This window comes from Alosa sapidissima, chromosome 4 (genome assembly GCF_018492685.1).
Source record: "Alosa sapidissima isolate fAloSap1 chromosome 4, fAloSap1.pri, whole genome shotgun sequence".
NCBI classification, from domain to species: Eukaryota; Metazoa; Chordata; class Actinopteri; order Clupeiformes; family Clupeidae; genus Alosa; species Alosa sapidissima.
In genome coordinates, this window is record NC_055960.1 from 14,862,446 (window position 1) to 14,889,051 (window position 26,606).

The 26,606-nt window shown below is 47.3% G+C and overlaps 1 protein-coding gene across 1 annotated transcript in view; it reads left to right on the plus strand.

Annotated features, from left to right (window-relative positions):
• The first annotated feature begins 5,913 nt into the window (after window positions 1-5,913).
• The window catches only part of lrig1 (leucine-rich repeats and immunoglobulin-like domains 1), a 34,589-nt gene continuing 13,896 nt past the window's right edge, over window positions 5,914-26,606 (plus strand). The window contains exons 1-7 of the mRNA XM_042089183.1: window positions 5,914-7,151; window positions 16,989-17,060; window positions 17,660-17,734; window positions 22,711-22,848; window positions 23,340-23,483; window positions 25,258-25,401; window positions 25,546-25,689. Of these exons, the coding sequence (XP_041945117.1) occupies window positions 6,949-7,151; window positions 16,989-17,060; window positions 17,660-17,734; window positions 22,711-22,848; window positions 23,340-23,483; window positions 25,258-25,401; window positions 25,546-25,689 (920 nt within the window). The 5' untranslated portion in view covers window positions 5,914-6,948. The remainder of the gene's footprint in view (window positions 7,152-16,988; window positions 17,061-17,659; window positions 17,735-22,710; window positions 22,849-23,339; window positions 23,484-25,257; window positions 25,402-25,545; window positions 25,690-26,606) is intronic.

The following is a 26,606-nucleotide window of genomic DNA, read 5'->3' on the forward strand; positions in this document are numbered from 1 at the left end:
GTGTGTTGAGGATGGTAGATTGGGTGGTGTCAAGCAATCAGGAACCGATGCTTAGCGCCCACCAAAGCATTCCGATGGAACAAATTGGCCTCCGCTGGTGATTGTGGTCAATTGTGGCTGCCAAGACCTTCTTTAATGTCAACGCCCCAAGCCCCCTGTAATGATAACAACCTAAAGGAAAATTCACAGGGAAAGAACTTTTTGTTTGTTATCTTTTATTGAGGTATGGATTTTTCAAATGTGGGCTGAATACCTTCTCGAGGTGTTTTTGTATTGTGTATATATTTTTCTTTGAGAAACAATGACATTTTTGTGTATATGTTTTGTTTTTGTCATCCCACTCTTTTGAAACAATGACTCTGAATCACTCCAATATGCGTTTCATTAAAATGCCTCAGATTATTTTGAATGCGAACATGAGTTTCAGATGGATCTCAGTCAACGCACATATAAACACTACATTTACCCCAAAGGGTGGCACCAACACCACAATCAAAACTCACAGACTCTCTCCATTCGGATGTGTATAAGTATAAGTATAAGTATATATACTCTTTTGATCCCGTGAGGGAAATTTGGTCTCTGCATTTATCCCAATCCGTGAAACACACTCAGCACCCAGTGAACACACAGTGAGGTGAAGTGCACACTAATCCCGGCGCAGTGAGCTGCCTGCAACAACAGCGGCGCTCGGGGAGCAGTGAGGGGTTAGGTGCCTTGCTCAAGGGCACTTCAGCCGTGCCTACTAGTCGGGGTTCGAACCAGCAACCCTCCGGTTACAAGTCCGAAGCGCTAACCAGTAGGCCACGGCTGCCCCGTGTGACATCTTCTGAATTGTGTGAAGTCCCAAAGATGCAAGTTATAAAACAAATAAAGGCTTTTTTACATACTCAGGCAGGCAGGCCTGGCTCAGCCTATTCGTGGCTGAAGAGTCCACAGGAATCCAGCGACCAGAGTTGTCACTCCTCTTCCCTTTGAACTGCCTAAATAATGGACTTTCCGGCCGAGTTCATTACACCATGCTAATTTCTATTATCAGCGATTAAACGAAGCCCCGGACTTCTTATCATAACCAAGCCGATGATTGGTGCTCTCTGTGGGGGCACGGGTTGTTTTTGGGCTACGCACCCCCTCCTCTCTTCCCCTCTCAGCTATTCAGAGGGGCTGACCCCCCCCCCCCCCCCTATTCACCCCATCCATCCCATTCAGAGGCGCCCTATTGAGGCTTGGGAAAAAGGCCCAGCAGCTGCAGCTGGGCCGGGTGCTACCTCAGGTGAAGGGACTTAGAGGGCTCTGCATGAGCACACTGAGCTGGGGCCTCCGTCAATGCTGCCAGCACTCTTTTCAGGGAGCTCCACTTTTCAGAGGACCAAGTCAGTAGCAGAATAGAATGAGATGGGTCCCTCCTCTTTGCTTTCACTTGTTCTTTTTCATCTTCCTCTTTGTGATCTTCTTCTTCTTCTTCTTCTTTTTCTTCTTCTACATTTTAATGCTACCAAAGGTTCTCACACTAGCCTACAAAAACAAGTGATCTGGCTTTATTATTCACCATTTGCATCAGTTATTTTTAAGGAATAGTTGGCAACATTGGGATTGATTGATTGGGCCATAATTTTGTCAAAATGTTTTCTACAACCACATACATGAACATGACAAGCAAGGCAGATCTGTTACACTGTAGGATATTTCTCATTTATAACCCCCAACATGCAAGTGGTTTAACATGCAGTGCAGTTATCTGTGTGTGTGTGTGAATGGGATAAAGTATTTACAGGGTTTCCATTAGTTTACAGGGTCGGCTGCACAGTGTGATTTGAGGGTATAGGACTGGTTTTCTTTTATTGCACTTAACACCACTAGTGCAGCTTCCAACAGCTCTTAGATGAATGCCATTCAGTGTGGGTGATCACCCCTACACAGCCCCCTTACCACACACACATACAAACACACACACCCTCCTACTGTGGCCTAATTGGCATTTCTCCACAGCTAATCATGCACTTTAGATAAAGTAATGATGCTGACGAATTGCCCGTAAACACAAGGAGGCCACAGAGCGTCCTCACAGGCTTGCCCATGGAAGGAAATGAGGGTGACGCAACTTTTAAAAAATTCAATTTTCCAGCCCTGACTGGCACTGAAAGATCTTGTTGGGAGAAGTAATCCGATTTGCATACGTGGGGAAATTCTCTTAACCAGCTGCCTGGTTAATGTAAAAAAAAAAAAAGTTTGTTGGCATCAGCATTTGGGTTAAGATTTGTTGCAGCTGACAAATAAATTGTGATGTACTTGATAATTAATTGTTCTGTGAAGCAGATGCATGCAAGAGAAAACATAGTTTGGATGTACAGCCTCACTACCCTTTGGTAGGTGCAGTGACCTAATAAATTGGGTAATTATACGTCTTGTTAGCATTAACAATTACCAGGTGATTGTTAACTACAACCTTATACGATGAGGTTGCCGACACTTAGTGACTATATATCTATCAAAAGCATAATAAATTATGATGGTCTATTAGTGCAATTAATTATCTGTGGAAAAACACATTGTTTAAAACACATTGAAGCAACATTGTTTGTTTTTATTCAATCTGAAATAGATTGAATAAATTACTTAACCCTTTTGAAGATAATGCGGAAACTTTTGAAGCATTGAAGAAAGAAAGAGAGACAGAGGAGAGAGAGAGAGAATAGGAAAGAGTTGGCACAGATGCATTCAACCTAAAAACACAGAACAAAGAATGCTGCCCAACAAAAGCAGGTTCACCTCCTCAGCGCAGCCACACTGAAGTCACCTTTCATTAAGGTTCACTGAGACACATTCCTTTCCTGGAGCAGAACAAAAACTGTTCCAGGCCATGGCTTCTTTTATGACATTGTTCCATAGCACGGCTTCACAACCAAATAAACAAAAAAGCCACCTGATTAAACTATCTCCCTCCCCAGCCCAAATACATCCAGTCGAGGACGGACTACTCCAACACCCTGTATTTTACTTTGCCTTTGGGGTTTGGACTGAGGACATAACAAATTCAGACAAACACCCGCCCTGTAAAGAAATGAAAACAAACTGTTGACACAACCCGTATTCAACAATGAGTGTGTTCACAAGTGCTGATGTTGAGGAAAAGGTATGATTGCAGTACACTGAGAGAGAGAGAGAGAGAGAGAGAGAGAGAGAGAGAGAGATGAGCACCAACTCTGCCCTCACTGGGACAGGTCGGGGAAGAGTGTGTCTGTCATCACTGTCAGTCCGGCCACGGTGTACTCAGCCTGAGAAAATGAGAGAAACTTGGCAGAGCCAGGCGAGAGTCACTCACTTTATTAAACAAATAGTGGTGAGAAATGTAAATGTTAGTACACACACACACACACACACACACACACACACACACACACACACACACACACACACACAGACACACACACACACACATACACACACACACACAGACACAGACACACACAGACGCGCACACACACAGACACACACTTGCACAATAAAAAGAGAAAAAAAATCAGACAGGCTTGTTTGGACACCTGGAAAGATGTTGTGCAAACCTGGAGGCCTAAAGTTGCAAATGACTTGCTTCATGCTTGGTTACTCACTCACTCCACCTGCTCACATAGCAGTCAAACAATAACACCAATTGTTTTCAGACACACTTTACTTTGCAGACAAGAAGATTCATCTTCACTGATTATTCTGCAAAAAGCATCATTAGAATCAATCATTAGAGATCATTACAATCAATACAATATGATCACTTCATCGTACATTAATCAGCCATCCATTTCTGTGGATTAATTTATTGATTGATTGACAGTCATGACTTTTGGGTCTTTGGATCAAAACACCTATTCACTTCTGTCCAGCTTTTCTGTCTTTTCCTGTACAGGTTGCACCATTTAGCCAGTGACCCACTATAGGTGGAAATGTCCGATCAGCTCTGCTTCCCATTAGCAAGGTATTTCCACGCTCTCGCACAGCCGTTAGCCATCGGAGTGCGAGAACGATGAGCTGGCCTCGTTTCACGCCTCTCCATTTTATAGTTGATGAATGGTTCGAGCAGATGGCTCGTTATCTTTGAAGATTCCAGCACGACGAGCATGATAAATCGCCCAGGGCCCCGAGCCCCCTTCGACCGGGCCCCTGTTATTCCCCTTCAAACCTGGAATAATCCCCCAGTGTGAAAAGTGTGCTTCTTACACCAACTATACATCCCCTCCCTCCCTCCCTCCCCCTCTCTCTCTCTCTCTCTTCCCTCCACTCTCCCTTTCTCCCCACCAATACCAAATCCAAAGTCTTCATGTCTTGCACCTTTCCTGACAGCGAGCCCAAACCCCTTTCATCCAACTCCAGCGTGCACATATGTGAGAAGGCTGTGGCTCTGGCTTAGAAGCCGACCGTTGCACAGGCAGATGCGCTCATCTGTTGCTGTCATTATCGCCATTCCAGCACGCTCTCAACACACATTTCCTATCAGTCAAACTCTGCACAGCACAGATGCCACTAAGGACGCATGTGGGGTTGGGTGGGAGGGTTGGTTGGTAAAGTAAAGGCCCAGCTGAGGCAGCAAAAGCTGCAAATATTTTCTTCACATGGTGAATCTCTTTAATGGGCTGTCACCCTCTCAAACTGAACCATAAATCCCTCACTTTTTGCCCCCAAACACTTTAAAATTGTGCTTGCTGTTGACATAGAGTGCATCTGCACAAGTAATATGGATCAAAATAGACATTACTCACATGTGTTTTATGAGAAACATATGGGTAAATCTATTGTTTAGTTAGTTTTTAGATGAATTAAAGATCTGAAGTGGTGTTGTGACACTCAAGTCCATCTAAATCAAAAGAAATGGCTATAGAGTTTATAGGAGTTCTAAGACATGCTGTCGTGTCCATGCCAACCCAGTTTTCTTAATAGCTCAACATACCTTGCATTGAAAATATAATTTTCCATAGCCTGTGTTTCTATACGTGGCACTACTGATCTTAAGTTCACCTGGGGATTTGACCTTAATGTCACACAAAAGGTATTTGTACACCAAATTATTTACAGCAGGCCCACTTCCAGATAAATCAGCCGAGAAGACATGTCAACAGTGATCTCAAAATAGCCCAGCAAAATGCCTGATCCAAATGCCTTTTCAGTTAAAGAGCATAAAATGCAAAGACACACGCCCAAAGTGACAGCGTTTGTATTCCCATGGTGCATTCCAGTTCCCATTGTTGAAGAAGCTCATGTGCATCAAGTGAATTACTGTGAAGTAGTAGACACAGTCAATTTAGTTAATTCCATGAAACAATTATGCCTTCATTTGCTTTCCATATGTCACAGTTTTGCGGTGTAGAATGTATCAGAAATGCCACCTGATTCATATGAATAATAAAACCTCATAAATAACACATACATATAACATACAAAAAACATGCTGGATGCTATAAAATAAATGAAAAACAAATGATATGTAACATAGACCTCCTCTAATATCATTTCTAGTTTTTAAATATGTGGACTAAGCCTATACTTTGACACTTCTTCTAACCTTATCAAAACTGTAGAGTAGGATAATTTAGCAGAATAAGGAAGGGGTAGGACTAGGCCTATTACTTGTTTTTCACAAGTGTAATCAGACTTCGACTTAAAAAGTATCATCACTATTCCATAAGTAGCAATAAAATAAACAGCTGAACCGCTGCAAAAACAATCGTTTAACCTTCCACATTGTAACTTTAAAATGCGGCAAGAGTGAAAGGTGGTGGTGTGGTTTAACACCCGGGGTGGGAAACGTGGGCGGAGTTAACCAGTTGTGAATGACAGCTGGAAGTCGAACTTTATGGCGCCTGAGACTTCCACGACGGCCAGTCAGATCCTGGGATTTCTAGTTCCTGATACTGGGATAGCCAATTGCAGTCGAAATGGGAGGTTCCCATGGGTTGTGATGCATCCAACGTGGGACGGTGGAACGCTGAGAAAAAAAGGAAAGTAGGAACAGAAGAAGGGAAAAACTCTCATGGTGGGTCTGATTTGAAGTGGGAGCTTGAATTCGTTAATAACCGGATCACCGAGATTTCCTGACTATATACTGCATTTGATAAGCAGCTACGGGACTTCTGCAACTTCACTCGATGAAATGTGTGTGGAAAGTTGGACGTAGTCGACGCTTATTGAAGAGGTCTTTGGGTTTTGCTGTTAACCTTACATCGATGATGAAAATTGTTTTAGAGACCACTCTGCCAGCGCCGTGCTTGCGCTGACGGGAAACTTGGTAACGATATCCACAACCACTTTGTAGCAAGTTTGTATCCCTTGGATTTTGGCGACTCTGGAAGAAACTTTGTTTCAAGCGTTGGCGTTTGTTTCGATGCTACATTGTCGTGCAACCTGAACATGGTGGTTGGAAGTTCTTGGAAAATGTTAAACTCTACGCGGTGTGTGCATTTTCCACTTCTGAAGAGGCTGTTCGTGAAATAACAAGAGACTTATCGACTTTCATCCGTTGTTATAGCATAATAAACACTACAGCATTTAGACTGTTTCAGCCAGCCTTATAGCAAGGCATGCCAAAACTAACCGTCTAACCTACAAGGAGACCCTTTTCAACCTTTTATGGACAACTGCCGGCAAGTTGCCTTTAGTTTTGGCCGCTGGACAAGTTTCTTGAATTGCCTTGTAATTCGTGATTCACCTTTGATTTTTAGTTAGCCATACAGAGCACGGGAAGACAATTAGGCTATCTTACGCTCAGCTACAAGAAATCAAATGTAGCTTCAATGGCTCGCAATTGCGCTCCTGTTATCACATTTACTTGCTTAGTATTCACACCATGATGAATGTAAAGTATCATCTTTGAAAAGATCATCTGTAATCTACATCAGATTTCCCAATTTGTGGATTTGAGGAGAGCGATCAAGACAACGCGCGATTAGAACTGGATACAAAATGGCGGCCTCCCTGGGTCAGATCGGATCTGTTTCATATTATGTATTTTATTTAATGTTGTCCTTGGAACTGTTACTAAATTACGGATTGAGTGCTGATATACCATGTGCCCAAAACTGTACATGCACCGGAGATTCTGTGGACTGTAGCAACTTGGATTTGACTGATATTCCTCAGGACCTGCCAGCTGGGACTATTTCTATGTAAGTAGCATAACAACAACAACAACTGGGGTATCCTGTGATAGTCGTTTATCAGATGTCTCGAAAACATTACTGTATGAACGTGGAACATTTCGAATGTGGGAATGCATGTTTATATCTTTTTGGATTTCTTAAAAATAACATGACGGGCAGGGAACAGCATTTATAAACGCAAACACATTTCCAGGGACCTCTTGAACCGATGGTGCCGCTGTGGAATAAGTGACATTACAGTTGTATGTTAGCAAACATAAGTATTTGATGCACATTGTAAGAAAGTGAAGTAAAGCTGGCCGTTTAGTAGCCTATGTCTACTATTGGGCTAATTGTAGCCAATGCAAGGAGCAAGTTCAGGCTAAAGGCTACAGTGGTAGAAACTTTAGCCTTTATGACTGACTAAAGAACGGCCTTGTGGATGATGGGACACTTGATTCTAGTCTACTTTGTTTCATTCACAGTTTGAAACCTCTATGTAGGCTTGTCTTTTGCCATATGGACTAGGCTACTGCCTATGTAGTCAATCTTTCACTTAAAAAAAGTTTCATTTGAGACAGCTAATTGGCCACGTCAGGCTTGGTTTTTTTATTTAAATAAAACCATGTGCTACAAAGTGCGTTATTCTATAATACAGAGGTAGTTATCTTGAACTTGTATATAGGGACACATCAGAATTTACCGATTGATATCGTTTACCTTAACTTCAGGTTGTATGGGCCTATATGTTGTATATTATATGTTGTCCTTTTAGTGGAAATGAGTCAATACGACTATAGCTGGCAAAATCAAACTGATAGTCATTTAGGCAACGATATAAATATCAGGTAAGCATCCCGCGCTTAGATAAGTCAGTGTACATTTCCATGGGGTAAGATAAGCCCTAATTTTCAAGTTGACACAATTATATAACCATCTCTGCTGGCAATGGTTATGATCTCTCAAGTGTCAACTTGCAGCAATGTAAACTTGGCAATACAGACAAAGCAGTGGACAACACAATGTATTTTAATAGCTTAAGCTTGCCTTGTGAGGTTGCCCTAAAATACTTCTAATTTAATTATTTCCGGTGGATATTGTAGAAAAGTTGTGTGCATGAGTTAATCGGAAGCATGAAAACCAATTAATTTAAGAGTTCTCACCTCTAACACTGAATTGTTCCTGAAATAAAATGAAAGTGGCTGTCATCTCTATTTTATGTTCTATCTGGTAGTGGTAAAAAAAATCTGCTTTCCAGAGATGATGAGGACAACCTGAACACACAAATAACCATTCTGTGTAGATACCTAGTTGCAAACCAGCAGTTTTGCAGCCTGGTAGTGTCTTCAAAACATATTTCCTCACCACTTAGAATGATGTTTTATATGAAAACAGCTCAAACAAAATTTTTGAAAAGGGATCAGTGGATGGCTGTCAGGATGTTGGTTAAACAAGGAAGTGATCCTCACTGGTGTTGCTTAGAAGCCTAATTCATTTCATTGTTATGTTGATGGACTAAATATGCAAATTGCACTCAAAGTGTCTTCATGAGGAAGAGCCTGTAGGTAATGCTTAAATCAGGTATCCATAATGCAAATTGTTTTCACAAGGCCTTATGTGTAAATAGAGCATGATAACTGACTCCAAGTGCCAAGACGGATAGTAATGAAGTTAAAGTTTAAAGCAAAATGCACTATGATACAACTACCGATGTATAACACCGTTTGAGAATTTTTATCTGATGGTCAACAATTATTTTATTTGGCTAATGCGTTGCACAACCTCAAAATGGGAATTTCTGTGAGGTTTGTTTTAATTCCTTCCAAAAGCTTTCGTTTTTAGAGTGTGATTTACTTCCTCCTCTAGCTGTCAGATAGCCATTTTGCTGTTTTTAAATCAGTTATGCATAATATTCATTTGTACAAGCTAAGTAATAAATCCTTCATGATGTTCAGGATTGCCTAGGTGCATAGCATCCATGTCTGTGTCTTAAGACTCCCAACCAGGGGAGGTTAAGGATTAAGTGTCAGACACTTGTGTTTTTCTCAGTGTGGCTTGTCTGTGCAGCTTGCCTGGGTACAAAATTGTCCCATTTACTACATGTTTCTGAGTGCTGTCAGCCTGTTCCCTGTAAAGGCTATGGGTCCTACACATTTTCCTCCTACAAACCTATGCTAAAGGGTTAGTAGAAACCTTCTTTGAGCTACCTGACAAGACCAAACATTCATTCCTGGGAAAGTTTGAATGTGTTGAATGGGGTGAATTGAGCATAAGGTTGTGTATGAGGGATTGAGAGGTTAAAAGTACTTCCCTTATAGTCTTTAGAATTCTAATATAGCTATAATATAGCCTAACACAGTGCTGACAGCTCTCACAGTAGCAAAGCCACAGTGCTGGCATGGGGGTGTAGAGAACGAGATGAAGAGGTGCATCATGGGTGCTCATCCACAGTAGATCCATCAGGAAAGAGAAAACATAGTCATGCAAAAACTCAGGATTGTAATACCTTCCAGTTGTCCAAACAGCTCTCCCCTCCCAGTCACCCTGTGTTGTTACAACTCCCCAGTGGTTCCCCAGCCCCTGGTGAGCCTCGCTAGGAAGCAAGTAAGCGATGGTCCTGCTCGGGGATGGGGTGGAAGGAAGGGAGCCATGTGGATTCAACCCCGTGTCCAGAAAGGTGACAGATAATTGGCGTAGGGAGATGAGGCAGAGTTCTGAACAGCGAGGCTCTGACTTAAAGAGGTTGCCAGATCGCTCGGCTGACGCGAGACGCGGAATGCTTATTTGACTCCCAGAGTTTGCATGGAGCTCATGCAGGCAGAAAAAACGTTGGCCGACACGCACTGCGAGTTACGCACTCGTTTTCTGTGTCTCTCGTCAACATCCCGGCTCTTTTTCCGGCCCGTTGACATCAAGTAGACTTCCAGTCCTCTTTACCGAATCTTTGTGAAATGTTTTTTTTTGTCTTCCCACACCACTGCCTCCGGACTTACACCTGAACACTACTGCCTCACTGAATGTGAGGATCTGTTGCATGGCATGGCGTAAGAGCCTGTGGCCAGCGTGTAATTGCCCAGGGCTGTGTCCCTGCCCCTGAACTCTGATTCAGAGGTGTTTGTTAGCTCATCAAATGTCTTTTTTTGCCAAGGAAAAGGGAAGGAAATGGACCTGTTATGGAGGACTGCTGTTGTTTGTTTGTATGGGGGTCTCTATAAATGTGTGTGTGTGTGTGTGGTGGTGGGGGCAGTTGTTCACGAACACCTGTGTGGGAAGTGTTAAAACTGGGGCCCTGCCTCTGTTTATAGCCCAAGAGGGGTTTTGTCAATGCCAGTGTTCTGTAGACGTAAGCTCTGTGCCCTGACAAATCTGTGTTTGTGTGCGCTTGTGGTTGAATGTGCACGCATGTGCTTTTAACCGTTAGCGCATTAATGGGCCACTCTTTAGATAATATCACCAACCGTTTCCAAGGTCAGAGTGTGTTTGTTCACTTACTTGCGCTTGAGGGCCCGCCTGGCTTTTTAAGTGCCACGGCGGCGAGGGCAGCGAGAGAAGGGCACTACTGGCCTGGGCTGGCCTGGTCACTGTCTCGCCCGATCCCCAGCGGCTGGGCATGAGGCATATCTCTCACTCCCAAACGCAAGGCCTCCTCCTCTTCCACTCCTCCATTTCTCCACCCAGGAGCAAATTTCCACTGAGACCTTCTTGACAAAATGCCTGCAGTTCCACAGCTCTGCTAGATGAAGGCACGTACAGCTCCCAAGCTCGCGCTTTGAAGCGATCTGATTTAAGAGCAGCTGTTTCAAGTGTCGGGGCCCACATGGAGACCATTGTTTGTGCCGTGCACATGTGTGGCAGAGAGGATTAGCTGTTTTACCTTGGAGATTTGAGAAAGAAAACAGATGTAAGGTGTGAGCACTTGGTTTTGTTATTGTTGTTTTGAAACTGCCACTTCTATTGTGTGCCATCTTTTGTGTTCTTTCAATCTTAAAAATCTTTTTTTTCTCTCACTTGTTCTCTGTCTCTCTCTCTCTCACTTTCTTTCTCTTTCTTAACTTGTGCTTGCCTTAAGTTCATCTCAGTGTGTGAAAATGCTGGCAGGCATCTCTTAAAGGTGGACATGAGTGTGCATGCATTGCAACAGTTATCACTTTTTGTGCCAGACATATCTGAGAGTACCTCTCTTGCTCCCACCCCTCAAAAACCATTTTTTTGTTGTTTAAGTGAGTGTCTACAAGTGGATTTGATGGATGAATCATCTGTGAATTCTTTACATCTGGAAAGAGTTTGGCGATCTGGGAAAGAAATTATAGCGAAAGAAAAGAACAAGTAAGAGAAAGGGGGGAGCAGGAGAGGGAGGTCTCAACAAGCCATGTGGCTCCCCCTAAACACACACACACACACACACACACACGCACCACTCGGGGCTCACGGCAGACAGGAGAGGCCCAGGTCCAACTTCCCCAACAGGCCTCTGGCCCTGTCTCGCTGACCAACGCGCAGCAGACTGGGCAGCCATCTTGGGGTTAATGATACGTGTGTGTGTGTGTGTGTGTGTGCGCACACACACACACACCTACACACATATGTAGGTCTGAGGAGATTTGGTTTGTATACGTCCACAAAAGTGTGCACATAGACACACAAACCTGACTATGGGCGAATGCTGAATTGTAGACACCGCATCCCAGACATATAAACAGATGTTCGAGTACACACTCCCTCTTACACACTGAATAAATACTCGTAATTACACAAATCTTTTCATAGAGCGCCATAGAAAATCAACTAGCTGGTTAATCTGAGATAATAACTTTGGCAGGCTATCTGAATTGCTATTGTTCTGCCTTGCTTATGACAAATGAATCTGAACTACTTCAAAGTGAAGAAAATGAGTGATCATTAGACAGCAGACTTCCTTCTCCCAAGGTTTATTATGTTTGCAGGAAGAACACTGTACAATAATTGCAGTGCTCCTCAAGTACTCTGTCTGTGTGTGTGTGTGGGTGATTAGTAGTCACTGAACTGCGTAGATGTGTGTGTGTTCTGCGCTCCCTCCCTGACGGACCCTTGGCTGGCGTCGGTGGGCCTGGGTTCATGCTGTGCCTCAGGCCACTGTTTGTGTGTGTGTGTGGACCCCCTTCCCTAACTCCTTCTCTTGTGTGTTTGGACCTAGCTGGTTTACACAGCACACTTGATTTCACTGCTGAAAGTACAGCCTTGGCCTTCAAGGATTCCTTTTATCTTACTTTTTGCTTTTATGCAGGCACTCTAAAAGACTTTTTGTCTTTTTCCATTTGAATGTGTTCTATTATTGTTGGAGGTGCAAGACTCTGGTAATCAAACTTTAGATGAGAGTGCCCTGAAGTGTGTGTGTGTGTGTGTGTGTGTGTGTGTGTATACACAATGCTAGCTTTGTTATCTACCCTCTTGCCTGAAATGTGCTGATCAGGGGAGATTGTGCCACATTTGTGTATATGGGTATCAAAAACATCTTTTATCAGATATAGTGTTTTTTCTTGGCCAAAAAACTCTCACCATCTCTCCATTTCGCCTTCCAGGATTTATGCCATGTGTTTTTATTCTTTTCTAAAGGCAGAAGAAAAGTGTAGCACGCTGTTGCTCCCGGTTGGCCTATCCGTGGCTTTGCCGGGCTGTAAACAGTGCTTTATGACAGGAAGACAGGCGGTAGAGGTGAAAGAGTTGAGTGAGTGTGTGTGTGTGTGTGTGTGTGTGTGTGTGAGAGAAGTGAGAAAAAAATCAGGCTTGCGTGGTACTAGTCTCTGTCTAGCCCCTGTCTGGACGGCCAGCTTTGACAGAAGGTTATTCTTTGACTAGTTTATTGGGCTCTGCGAATGGAGTGGGTTTGTGTGTTGGTGTGTGTGTGTGTGCGAGAGAGAGAGAGAGGGAGAGAGAGAGAGGGGGCACTAAAGATCCTCTGTCTTTCCAGCTGGATCATAAAAGACCATCATTGACATCACTTCACACTTCCAAAGACCGAAGTTCACACTCCTCTCATCAGTGATAAAGATAGGCAGATAAGGAGCGTCTCGGGCGATATCTTTCTCTCTCTCTCTCCTTCTCCCTCCTGCTCCCTCCCCCCTCTCTCACTCTCTCTCACTCTCTTTCTCTCACTGTCTGAATCATAAAGCTGCTGCTGTTAAGTGAGAGAAATGACATCACTCTGCCAATTTTCTAGATGGCAGATAATGAATGGTGTTTTAAAAAGAAGGAAGGAACAAGGAGGGAGAAAGCACACATTGTAATGGAGGAGCGGCTGGGAAATGTATCCACTGAAGTGAGTGTGCTGGCTAAGCTATGCTAGCATGGAGTCAACAAGGCTAATTCCTCAGGGCAGACAGGCCTGCTATCTCTGATAAATTAACTCCTTGGAAAATATATGGCTTGAATTCTTAATCAACAAAGCTTGATCAGCAATCACCCCCAAAAGGTGCTAGCAGTTAGGAAAGGAGTCCAGGAAATGCCCACGTTTTCTGACCTGTGTGCTTGTGTGGACCACTTTGAACTCTGTGCGCGTTCATTTATTTTGTGGAATGAGCCAGTGGCTGCGCGGCGCTTTGTTTTTCTCGGCGTGTTTTGATTTCTGTCCCGTGTGTGCTCTCTCTCTCTTCCTTCCCTGCACTCAGTCATCGCTTCCTAAATGAGTTTGACCTTCGCATTTGCGAAGTGCGAATGCCCTCCGCTCCTGTTTCCTGAGGTAGGAAGTCGTTGGCCATTCGCCCTTTTGTCTGGGGTGTATGTATGTATGTATGTATGTATGGGGGAGGGGAGGACTAGGGTTGAGGTCGGGGGTGTGAATGAACAGTGGAAGTCTTAAACGGGAGTTTCTTTCTCAGGCATACACACAGGCCCAATACACACTTAACAAAATGAGTCATCCTCACATCTCCCCCAGCAGGCAAGCCTTGACCTGGAGGCCAAGAAGGACATGGAGGGAGGGGAGGTGCGTGCTTAGTTGGGTAATAGAGGGGTGGGTCTCTGAATGGTTTTATTCCTGTAGAGTGATCAGTGAGCCCCCAAATCTCAGTTCTATACCCTGCTGGCCAGTTGAACCAGTTTGAAGGAGGAGGCTTGTCCTGTACTTCAGTATTAGGTGTGTGTGTGTGTGGAAATGTACATGGCATTAAATGCATAATGATAAAAAGGGGGCAGTTAATACATAACAGAGTAAATACAAAATAATAGAAAGTGTGAAGGAGATGGACTATAAGCTTTTCCAAACTTTACCTCTTTCTTTTGTTGAGATCTTTCTTAGTTTCTTTTAGTCCTGGAGCACAAAATTTAAAAACCAGGAAGAATAGCCTTGCTGTGTGTGAGAGAGAGAGAGACAGACAGTCCTAGGGTGTGTGTGTGTGTTTGTGAGAGAGAGAGAGACAGTCCTAGGGTGTTTGTGTGTGTGTGAGAGAGGGAGAGAGAGACAGTCCTAGGGTGTGTGTGTGTGTGTGTGACACTCACGAGAAGGAAAGAGGCCGCTTATTGCTGCGGGGTCATACAGTAGGTGTGAAAGTTATCTGATAAGATAGAAGCCGAAATACAGAGCAATGAAAGAGGGGAAAGAATTCAGAGTTGTGTAAACACTCTCCTCCCCTGGCGGCCAATCAAAGACCCTGACACTCAAGGGAGATACAAGAGCTTATACCCCCGCCCCCCCCCCCCCCCACACACACACACACACACACACATACACACTCACACGCCTCTCCAGACTTCCACAAATACGCCCCCAGACCCCCGCTCTCCCTCTCGCGTACCATACATTCAGTGGCACATCTTTCAGGATGGAACATTGGCCAGCAGTCAGCGTCCTGTAGGTCATGTTGAGTAAGCGCGACGAGCGAGCGCACGCGGCTATCTGCGTGGCATGCACGCGGGTTCGGTCAGTCTCCGGCTTCCTCCAGTGTGGGTCTCCGCAGGGCCAGCAGCAGATCTTGTCGCGGCAGGAATCAGGCTGGCACGATAAGGGCGAGCACGTGGTAGCTGTCCTATCAGCCCTCTCTGCCCTTTCATCTACAACCTGGCATGTGGCAAAAAAAAAAGGAAACTTGTATCAAGGTGAAGGAATGGAGGAAATGGCAGGGGAATTTGAAAGCCAGTGTGAAAAGTGTTCAATAAGGCCCTCTCTTGTTTTCAGTGTTGAGTTAGTTTGCTTTACCTGGCTGAGAGGGAAGCTATGGAGGGGTTTTCTGTTTGAGCAGGAGGAAACAAATGTGTGTGTGTGTGTGTGTGTGTGTGTGGTGTGTGTGTGTGTGTGTCGCTGTCCGCGGGCTCCTGGGCTGGCCGCAGCTTGTTACGGTGGCGTTGGCGAGGGCTGCGGTAGATTAGAGCGCCGACTCTGCGGCCTCAGCGCTATTCCTGCCCCCTGGCGCAACTGAGCCGACTTGAGGAAACCCGGCAATTTTTCACTTTGCTCCGGTATAATTAGGTAATTGCCTTCTGTGACAGAGGATAGCAATTTAGCCATTGCCGGCACAATGGTGGCTGAGAGAGAGAGGGGGTGTGTGTGTGTGTGTGTGTGATCACAGAGTAGCGCCTTGTCAAAGCACTGCCTGCGGGGCGGATCACACTCCACTAGTATCTCGTCACACTCACCACACACATGGTGGACTGCAGTGCAGGCTGTAAGGCTGACGGTTTAGCAGCTTGCGAGGCCTACACTTAACTCCACTGCTGGGAGATGATTTTGTCATTAGCTAGTATACAACTAAAAGAAATTGCCCTTTTATTCATCAGCCTCATTCAGGGCTTTTGTTATTCTTGTGAGCTGCTCCGTTGTCGTTAGTCGCACGGAATGAGGAGGAATGTGGTATGTCAGGAAGCTTGCGTGTCCCAGACACTTTGCACATCGAGGTCTCGGAGCACAGCGCTCCATCTAGAGAACTGCGTGCAGCCGGGCTCCTGCTAAAGGAGGACACATCAGTGATCAGACATGCCTCGAATAAAAATTCTTAAATAAATTTCAATTAATCAATTAAAAAAAAAATCAATTTTTAAATAAAAAAATATCTATATTTTGGCAACAAAACACGAATGCCAAGACCACTACAAAGTCATCATAGCAGACAGAATTAAAGCTGTTGTAGTGTGTAGTGTCTTATCAATTGAGCAGCACCTCTGTACACCAGGCATGCATTTACCACTCTGTACTTGGAAAAAAGGAAACACCTTCCAATCACACCCATGCGTGCAGTCATTAAACCTGCAGTGGCTGTAAGCGTCTTAAACCACAAAAGGCTTGGCCAGCTCTTCCTAATTACTAATAAGATTGTCCTAATCGCTAATAAATGAGACCCAATCCTATTAAGATCGTCCAAGAGGTTCTTGACAGCTGTTGAGGAGAGGCAGGGAGATCCATCTACGTGGCCTGACACATGTGGAGAGACTGTGTCGCCATCAATCTCCAGAGTTTCAACAGGACGGGGCCCCCGATGCTCACGCCTGTGCCAAAACGACAGCAGGAGACCCATCACATCGACCGCAGCGTTTTTGAATCTTGGCACGGAACCTGACCAAAATCACATGTTCGGAGCAGCGTGAAATAGGCCAGGGACTTGAAAGGGGGTGGGGGGGGGGGGGTCGTGTCGTAATGGTCGAATGCATGCGGGTTTATTTCTGTTAGGACGCTACAGAGAAGCCATTTTATCAAAATGGAATATTAATGTGGTGTCACTGATTGAAGTCATGAAGTACCGATGACTAACACTACGATTTTGACTCATTTCCTGTCTCTCTCTCTCTCTCTCTCTTTCTCTCTCTCTCTTTCTTTCTTTCTCTCTGTCTCTTTCTTTCTTTCTTTCTTTCTTTCTTTCTTTCTTTCTCTCCTTCTCCCTCCTCCATCTCCTCCTACAGAAACCTGAGCCACAACAAGCTGACAGCAGTCGATACGGACATCCTCTCCAGCCTCCCAAACCTGCGAGAAGTGTGAGTAAGATGGCCGTCCCATTCCCGGATCAATCACGAGCACTACACTGCCGTGAACACACAGTCACCATCAGCGTCATGGGCTTTCGTCTGTCCGCTCGGGTTGGGCCAAACCACATCATGCCAGCTCGACTCGAGGAAACCAAAGCCAAACAAACTCATCCAACCATTACCACAAAGCTAGTGTAGTCTCGTAATGCCGGTTTTCTGAATGGCTGTTTTCTAGATTTAGACAGAGGCTGTACCATAGCATAGTGCCTATTATTGTAGACAGACAGACACACACACACACACTCTCTTATGGATTTCAACCTATTCTCTTCTCTCAATAGGCCAGCTCATGTCATGCAGATCTGATGTCAGCCCAGGCACCCTTACATAATGCTTGATTGAATGACTGTAATATATCGTCCTGTTGGTTATATGGTCTTTTGGGCCCCCAACGTCAACTTCAAGGCAGCGCTGCCTGGAAGGCATTAGGGTTAGAGTTAGGGTTGGGTGCCTTGAAGTCGATGGTGGGGACCCAAAAGACCATCAGGCGCCCTGTTGTAATACTCAAAGTCTCTAATGTCTTCACTCCTGTGTGTTTACCCCTGCAGGCGCCTGGACCACAACGAGCTCACCGCCATCCCCTCCTTCAGGCTGGCCTCTTCCAGAATCGCAGTCCTCTACCTGTAAGTAGCAGCCTAGATCAACACCGGTCATCTCACACAAGCACAGCACTGCCACTTCTGTAGAAGTGCTCCCGGAATTTGTTTTTTTTAATATTGGACATCATGCGTGATGCAGCGGTGCGACCAGACCACTGCAGGCTTTGGAGGAGGAGAAGGCATGTCCTTGTGGTGTTGTTGTTGTTGTTGTGGTGGCGAATGGAAAGCCCTGGGTGCTGACTGAGGGGCCTCTTGATGAGGAGGGAGTCCTAGCGTGTCCCTCACCCCCAGGCCAGGGCTGTGAAACTCGGCCTGCTGGGATCGCCTCGGCTGGCATGCCACTGGTGATTTACGGCCCTATTTGGGGAGAGCACATCTCTCTCTCTCTCTCTCTCTCTCTCTCTCTCTCTCTCTCTCTCTCTCTCTCTCTCTCTCTCTCTCTCTCTCTCTCTCTCTCTCTCTGTGTGTGTCTGTCTCACAGCTGTGAGCCCTCTGCTCCCTGAATAGCCCCACACACACAAACAATCCCAATGGGCCCAACTGGAGTATAAAACTCTATTGCTCTCCTCTCACCCCCTTAACAGCTGTAGTGTACCCCCAAAACAGCTCTGCAAGTTAAGTCATTACTACCCCCGCTACCCTCACACCCACACCCACTCCCACTCCCGTATCCTTGCACCCTGGTGGGGGGTGGTGGTTTAGCAGCAGCGCAGGTTTTCCCTGCATCGACCCACGTCTCCCGCGTGACGCGCACACGATCTGGATCAGTTTCCCCAAGGCCCTGGGTCTCCATCTGCCACCGCTCCATCACACGGACCCTATAGCCATCTAATGATTTTCCAGCTCACGCTATAGGTTTACACTCGCACTGTGGGCTCTGAGACGAGGAGGAGGTGGGTGTGGGGATCCCTCTCCTCCTCCTCCCCCTCCTCTTCCTCCTCCAAAGGCAGCCCAGTGTTTCCAGCATGAGTGCAATTGTCTGGAGCGCTGTGAGGTGGAGGGGCAGTAAACTCGGTACGTTTGCCCCAGCATTGTGCAAGCATGGAGTGGTGGCGGTGGTAGGAGTAGTGGTGGGTTCTTTTTTTGGCCTGGTTTGATGCCTGTTGCTACGGAACTGGGTCGGCCTCGCAGTGCACCCTGGGAAGGCATACCATCCAAAAGCCACACAGCTGAAAGCAGTTGAAGCCCACAGCTGCGGCTGTCAATCACCCTCCATACTGTAAAAGCTGCCAGACAGGAATTGGCTGGAAGAGGGAGGTGGGGGGGTGGGGGGGGGGGGTTGCAAGAGGGGATTGGCTGTACGGACATCGGCATAGTTACAGATAGGGGGGTGTTGGGGGTAGAGGAGTTCTCGGTTTCCACCTGTGAGTAGCCGTGACTGTAACACCCACCTTCGCCACGACCTCCCCCCTCCATCCCGGATCTCGTTGGCAGCGCCGTGTGCCGGCTGGCCGGATTCCTTCTGTAGGTTCACCAGCTGGAATGCCGTCGGACTGCAGCAGGGCCTGCGATCACGCAGCCAGCAAGAGCAGCTCAGTCAGCACAGCACAGGCCGTCACCAGCACCTGAGTCACAGCACGGCACGGCACACCGCTCCACCGGGGTCAGGGAGCAAAGCCCAAAAGAACACACACACACACACACACACACACACACACACACACTGCGTTGAACAAATATACAGAAAACACATGAGCACTGACACATACACCGGTGACCAAGATATTTTCCCTCAAATTGAGCAGAGGGGCTAATTGGACGCAGATTTGGACAGGAGCTGTCTAGCAAGAAATGTTGAGTCCTCTAATCTGATTCGATGTGCCTCAGTAAGTTCAGCATGAGCGTGGCCCGTTGTCCTGCCCACTTCCTGTGATCAGTCCGTTTAGACTGAATGAATAGAGCCGGGTGGCTTTTGGCAGGCCAGCCCGTGGTGTGTGTGTGTGTGTGTGTGTGTGTGTGTGTGTGTGTGTGTGTGGGCTTGGCTGGGACCCCGTCCGGTCTTGCGGCGCTGGGCATCTATTCTCCCTGTCCCTAGCCCACCCTACTTGTGTGTGTGTGTCTCTCTCTCACTCTCTCTCTTTTGCTGTCTCTTTCTTCCTTCCTTTCTTTCTTTCTTTCTCTCTCTTTTCTTTCTTTCTTTCTTTCTTTCTTTCTTTCTTTCTTTCACTCCAGAGTCCCTTTTTCGCTTTCTCCCTCTCTCTCTAGACTGGGTACACATACACTCCCCCTCTGCTCTGCTGCATCTCTGTGGTCGCGCTGCCCTTGCGCTCCTCTCATCTGCTCACTTGTGGAGTTCATCAGGCAGATAAGCCAATCAGAGGCACCCGAGGCAGCTAACCTGCTAATCCGGCCACCGCAGGGCTTTGGCTGGGATTAATCAGTGCGGACGGATCAAGTGTGGTCACACAGCTCCCACAGTCTAGTCACACATATACACACACACACACACACACACACACACACACACACACACACACACACACACACACTCACTCAAGTATAGACACAGTGACACACAAACACGGCTTATCACATGAGCTGGAGCCGACTCAACTGAGCCTTTTGTCTACATCCCAGCTCCCAGCTCGCCTCCCATGTTTGTCTGTCTGTCGGCTTGCTCTGCTCATGGGAGGAGAACAGGAATAGAGTCAGAAAAGGAAGATAAAGAAAGAAGGAAGGGAGAGTACAGAGTCAGAGGAAAAGCGAGAGAAGCGAAGGGAGGGAGGGAGAGAGAGGGATAAAGAAAGAAGGGAGAGTACAGAGTCGGAAGAAAAGTGAAAGAAGGGGAGAGGGATAAAGAAAGAAGGGAGAGTACAGAGAGTCAGCAGAAAAGCGAGAGAGGGAGGGGGAGAGAGAGGGCTGGTGTTTAACCCAGCGGACATCTTCTAAGGGAAAGCAGCCCCAGCGAACGTCAGCGCTGCGTTGTTTCCCACTGGAGGTCAGCAGCTGTTGACCCTGGCGCTCCGTGCCGGGGCTCATCGCGGCCTCCAGCGCCTTTGTCCGGCCGTGCAGCAGGGGCCTCCGCTTCACAGGAACTTCCTCCGGGGCCCTAAGCCCTGGGCTCATCCTTAACTATTTTACCCCCTCTGTTTATTCAGGTGGGGGAAGGAACGCGCCCTCCACACCTCCCCACCCGCCCCTGCCCTGTCTCCCTCACTCCCTCCCTTCCTCCCTCCCTCTCTCCCTCTGCGAGTTCCCACCCTGAAGTGCGGTCCATCTGTCTGGCCGGGCGATGGGTTTTTAGCTGGATGACTGGCGGGGCTTGGCCAGGGCTAGCTGGCTGCCTGTGCGCGAGCTCTGGGACGGCACTGGACGGTCCGCCCCCGACTCAATCGCTGGGAAAGGGGCCCATCCGAGTTTCCCTTAGCAGAGCAGAGCAGAGAAACACCTGCCAGCAGACACTGAGGCAGGGCAGGGCAGGGCAGGGCAGGGGAGAGGGAGAGAATCCCCCTATGGGCCGTGTGTTTACTGCACAGCTTTCAGACAGACAGAAGGGGTGGGAGTGGGAGTGTGGTATGGATTGAGCCAGTGTTAACAGTGTGTCAAAACCGACACGTCTGGGTGAAGGTCGATGCTGTCTGTCTGTCTGGCTGGAGGATTGTTGAGGGAGGGACAGCACAGTGGTGGGAACACCACGTCACACCCAAATACAGCGATCGCAGAGAGAGGGGGAGAAAAAAGCAGGGTGCGCTCCGCGCTGAGGTGCGTTGTTGGCGCAGGTTTTCGCACGCGCGTCACTACACATCAAAGCGAAGGCCTGGAACGGACGTGTGATGACCCCTCTGCCTGTCCCCGCACTTCTCACGCCGGTGCGGGTGAGAAGTGTGGAGCCGCAGCCGGATATTGTTTTAGTCGTCAGTGCAGTCTGGCTTTGTCAGTCTGTTTATTGTCTCGTCCAGCCCGCTGTCATTGTGTGCACTTGTGTCTGTTGTCCATAGGTAAATAGTGTGTGTGTGTGTGTGTGTGTGTGTGTGTGTGTGTGTGAGAGAGAGAGCCGTGGAATTTCCTGACGGAGTAGAAAATAGACAGTCGTGCTCCTCTCACTCCCTCCCTGTCAGTCAGTCTTCCCCCCCTCCCCTCTTTCTTTCTTTCTTTCTTTCTTTCTTATTTTTTTTCTTTCTCTCTCTTTCTCTCTCTTTTCCTTTCCCCCTGGTTCTGTGGCTGTCCAGCTGAACCAGAGGCCAAATAAAGCGCAGCTGTGGTGGGAGTGACCCCTCATTCTTGCTCTTGCCGAGCGCAGGGCAAAAGCAACAGAGTTGATTCTCACAGGCGGCCCCTTCTGTTTCTCAAGCCCCCTCCAGGAAGGGGGCTTTTTGGACAGGGGGAATGCTGGGCCAGAAACACTGGGGCTTCTCTGGACTCCCCCGAGAGTCCAGTCTGATGAGAATCGGTTCAGGCCTTATTCCTTATTCCTGTTCCACTTAACGCTCCTGTTGCAACATTCTGGGTGTCATTTGGAGGAGATGCTCTCCAGTGTTAATCAGTCCCCCCCCCACCGACACCACATCCTTGTCAACAAATTGCGTAAATGCTGCACAGGGAAGGTTACATTTGAATTCTTTCCTAAGACAATAATGTGTTGTGCAGTGTGTGTGTACACACACACACACACACACACACACACACACACACACACACACACACACCATTGTTTACCTCATCACCCTCTCAAGTGTGTCAGTTCTGCCCCAATCCTCTCAACACTCTGAATAAAGGAAACAAAGACCAAGCCTCTCCAGTCTAGAAGGTTCTAAGCTCATCTTGTAAGTGGTCTCTCTGAGATGGTGGAGATTACTGAAGGACAGCTTGGGAGGTCTGTGTGTGTGTGTGTGTGTGTGTGTGTGTGTGCGTGTATATATGTGTGTGTGTGTGTGTGTGTGTGTGTGCGTGTATATATGTGTGTGTGTGTGTGTGTGCGTGTATATATGTATGTGTGTGTGTGTGTGTGTGTGGCTGAAGCTAACAGGTGTGTCTCTCTCTCTCTCTCCTCTGTGTCTCAGGCAGCACAACAAGATCGGCCAAGTGGACGGCCGGAAGCTCATGGAGCTCACCGCTCTGGAGACGCTGGACCTGAGCAGTAATGACATCACCGAGCTGAGAGCCCACTGCTTTCCCGCGGGGCTACAGATCCGAGACCTGTAAGCACACACACACACACACACACACACACACACACACACACACACACACAAACACACAAACACACACACACTATCCCTCTTCTCCTTCCCTTGACTTTGCTTGTTATTCTATTCTATGCGAGTAGTACTTATTGCTGCACTAAACAGTATCCCAGTGGCACTGTAACTTTATTGTACCTCGATTGTTGCTTGAAGTCGCTTTGGGTAAAAGCTTCAGCTAAATGAAAAATGTAAATACATTCTTGAATGAAATTGGAGAGTGCAAAGCCATTTATGACATAGAAATGATCACAAGAAGGTCTCAAAGGTGCATGTCTGCATGTATGCTATAGGACTGTAAATCACAAATCACTGTGCAACAGAGCTACTTAGTAACCATCACCAGTTCAGAACTTATTTTCTTAAGTCATGTGTTTGACTTGATCAGCACTGTTAGTCTAGCCTCCTCTGTTGGCCCGGTGTCTAATCGTGGCCCTTGTGTGTCCCAGGTACCTGAGCAGTAATAAGATCGTGCACCTGGAGGCCGGGGCTTTCGACCAGCTCTCCAACAGTCTGCAGGTCCTCCGCCTCAGCCGCAACCGCCTCACACACATCCCCGTCAAGGCCTTCCAGCTCACTCGCCTCACCCAGCTGTGAGTCACTCACACACACACACACACACACACACACACACACACTCAGAAACACTACACACACACACACAGGCAATGGCCAGTAAACTCTAAACCTTACTCCAGCTTTCTTAACACCTGGTTGCAACACTACATCAAAGTCTGTTCAGATTTGTCATGATCCACATCCACACCCATCGAAGAGGAACGGCCAGCAAAGCAGGGTTGTGCAAAATTCAAATAGCAATTTTGCTTCCTGTTTGCTACCTCAATTAAAATGCAAGTGAAATTCAAGAATTGAATTGGAATTTAAGAGCCAGTTTCAATTCAATTCTGGAATTTTGCACAACCCTGAAGCAAAGTGCAATGTGCTTTTGTCTGGGCTGGAGAACACAGCTAAGCACATAATTATGACATTTACATTTACTCAAATAAAACCTGGGCATCCAAACAACTTAAAGGTTTACTTTTTTTTTGTATCACTTTTTCTTGCCTGTTCACTCTCCTTCTCTTTCCTTTCCTTTCCTTTCCTAGTTGCTCTCTCTCTCTCTCTCTCTCTCTCTCTCTCTCTCTCTCTCTCTCTCTCTCTCTCTCTCATATTCTCTTTCTAGTTCTGTCTCATATTTTCCATCTTGTCCTCATTATCCGTTTTCTGATCCTCTTATTCTCATTATTCTGCTTTTCTCACCCCCCCCCTCCCTACCCTCTAAAATCCATCCAAGCACCAGATGCAGTCCCACTCTCTCCCCTCTTCTCTCTCTCCTCTCTCTGCTCCCTCTCTCTCTCCTTTACCCTCTCCCTCTCCTCTCCCCCCCCCCCCCTCTCCCTCTCCTCTCTCCTCTCTCCTCTCTCCCCTCTCTCCTCTCTCCTCTCTCCCCCCTCCCTCTCCTCTCCCCCCACCTCTCCCTCTTTCCCCTCTTCTCTCTTTCCCCTCTCCCTTCTCTCTCCTTTCTCTTCTCTCCCTTCTCTCTCTTCCCTCTCTCCTCTCCCCCTCTCCCCCTCTCCGTAGCCAGTGTAAGGGGAACCTACTCCATTGTGAATGTGGGCACCCTTTCCCATGTTCCTGCCACTCGTGCGTTCACACCATTGTTCCGCAGGTGGCCGGAACGACACCCCTATCTCCGGGTGCTCGTGGGCAACACGGCCGACTGGCCGCGGTGCGTTTGGTGTTCAGGTGCTCTCAGGGGGCAAGGGCGCTGCGCTGACATCATCGCCACACACCCCGCCCGCACACACCTGCACTGGCCACCTGGTGCGTAGATCCGGTGCCTCAAAGCCGTGGCCAGTGTCAATACGTGATGACAAGCACCAGCCCTGTTTAATGTGACATTCAGACGGGAGTGTAACACCTCCCAGCGTGACCGCTGAATGTGTTTTTAAGGTTTTTTGTTTGTTATGAGGGTCTGCCCTCTCAGGTGTCCCCTTATGTCAGATGAAGTTTCACCCATGAGGCTGAGCCTTCAGTGTTGAGTGATTGATGACTTTGGAGGACCTGGTGTTTTCACTTTGTGTGTGTGTGTGTGTGTGTGTGTGTGTGTGTGTGTTCTCAGTTTGCCTGTGATACTTATGAGTTCTCTGAATGCCAGGAGGTGAACACAAGCAGGTTTTTGCAGCAGGTTTTGGAACACAAGCAGCCACAAGGCTTCATTGCTTGAATGTTAAGCATAGCGGTGCCTGTTGCACCTGGTGCTAAGCCTGCTGCCTGTGTGTTCAGCAGTGCGTGTACAGTACGTGGAAGTCAGTGGTATGATTTCTCTTTGTTCTCTCTCTCTCTGTGTGTGTGTGTGTGTGGTAGGGAGCTGAGCAGGAACCGCCTGCGGCTGATCGAGGGCCTGACCTTTCAGGGTCTGTCCCGCCTGGAGGTGCTCAAGCTGCAGAGAAACAACATCAGCAAGCTGACCGACGGAGCATTCTGGGGGCTGGCCAAGATGAGGGTGCTGTGAGTATCCGACTCTCCCCGACACGTCCACACTCAACAACAACACACTCTTGGTCTCTCTCACTTTGCCTGACTCACACACTTCTCCCTCCTCTCTCCTTGTGTGTGTGTGTGTGTGTGTGTTGGACTCCCTGTGCTCTCCAGTCACCTGGACTTCAACAGTCTGAAGGAGGTGAACAGCGGCTCTCTGTACGGCCTGACCTCCCTGCAGCAGCTCTACCTGGCCAACAACTCCATTGGCCTCGTCAACCCGGACGGCTGGAGGTTCTGCCAGAAGCTGCGTGAGCTGTGAGTCACCCCCTACACACACACACACACACACACACACACACACACTAAGATTACTACTGACCCGACCTGCATCGTTGATCACCACTCCCTGTCATTACCACTCACCCCATCCGCCCCTCAATACCCCTGCACAAACACAGGAACACACACACACATAGAGCACTGATCACCATTCCCTAAGATTACCACCTGTCATAAATAATGCAGTAGACTGGCCAGACAGCCAAAGGGAAGATTTGCCTTCAGATTTATGAGGGGAAGCATGAGAAAAGTAAAGTTGAGTGAGCCAGTGAGCTGTAATCTCTTCCCTCAGAATAGAGGGAGAGGGGGGGGTGGTAAATGGGCACCTTAAGTGTCCCCCATATCTCTCACTTCTGTTGCTGACGTGCATTGTCCATTAATGCAAACTGTACTTAGTGCATGAAGTCTCTTCCCCCCAATATTAGTGCACTTAGTGGCTGGACGCTCTCATTTTTATTAGCGAGGGGCCTAATGAAGTGTGAATGTGGTATCAGTAGGAGTTGTGTGTTTTTAGCCAAGAGCAGGTGCTTTTTCCCCCCACACTACTTTATTTTCTTTTTTTTTTGTTGCTTTTTTTTGGTACACTCCTTTTATAAACATGGTCATTATTACATTCCGGGTGGAGACGACCTGACGGTGCGTCCAGCTGTCTCTCTCTCCACCTGAGTGACCACAGCAGGCCCACCCGCCACGCAGCCGAGCGTGCCTACCAAACACAAGAGCGCCTTTAGACCCGGCGAGCACATCTGAGAATTATTAATAGGACTTTCCCCCCACCACCACCCACCGCTTCTCACCTTGTCAGCCGAACTGGTGGTGGACCGTCAGGCTGTCCGGAGCGAGCAGGAAAGCAATTAGTTGACATTAGATGCTGTTGCACATGCCAGATGAAT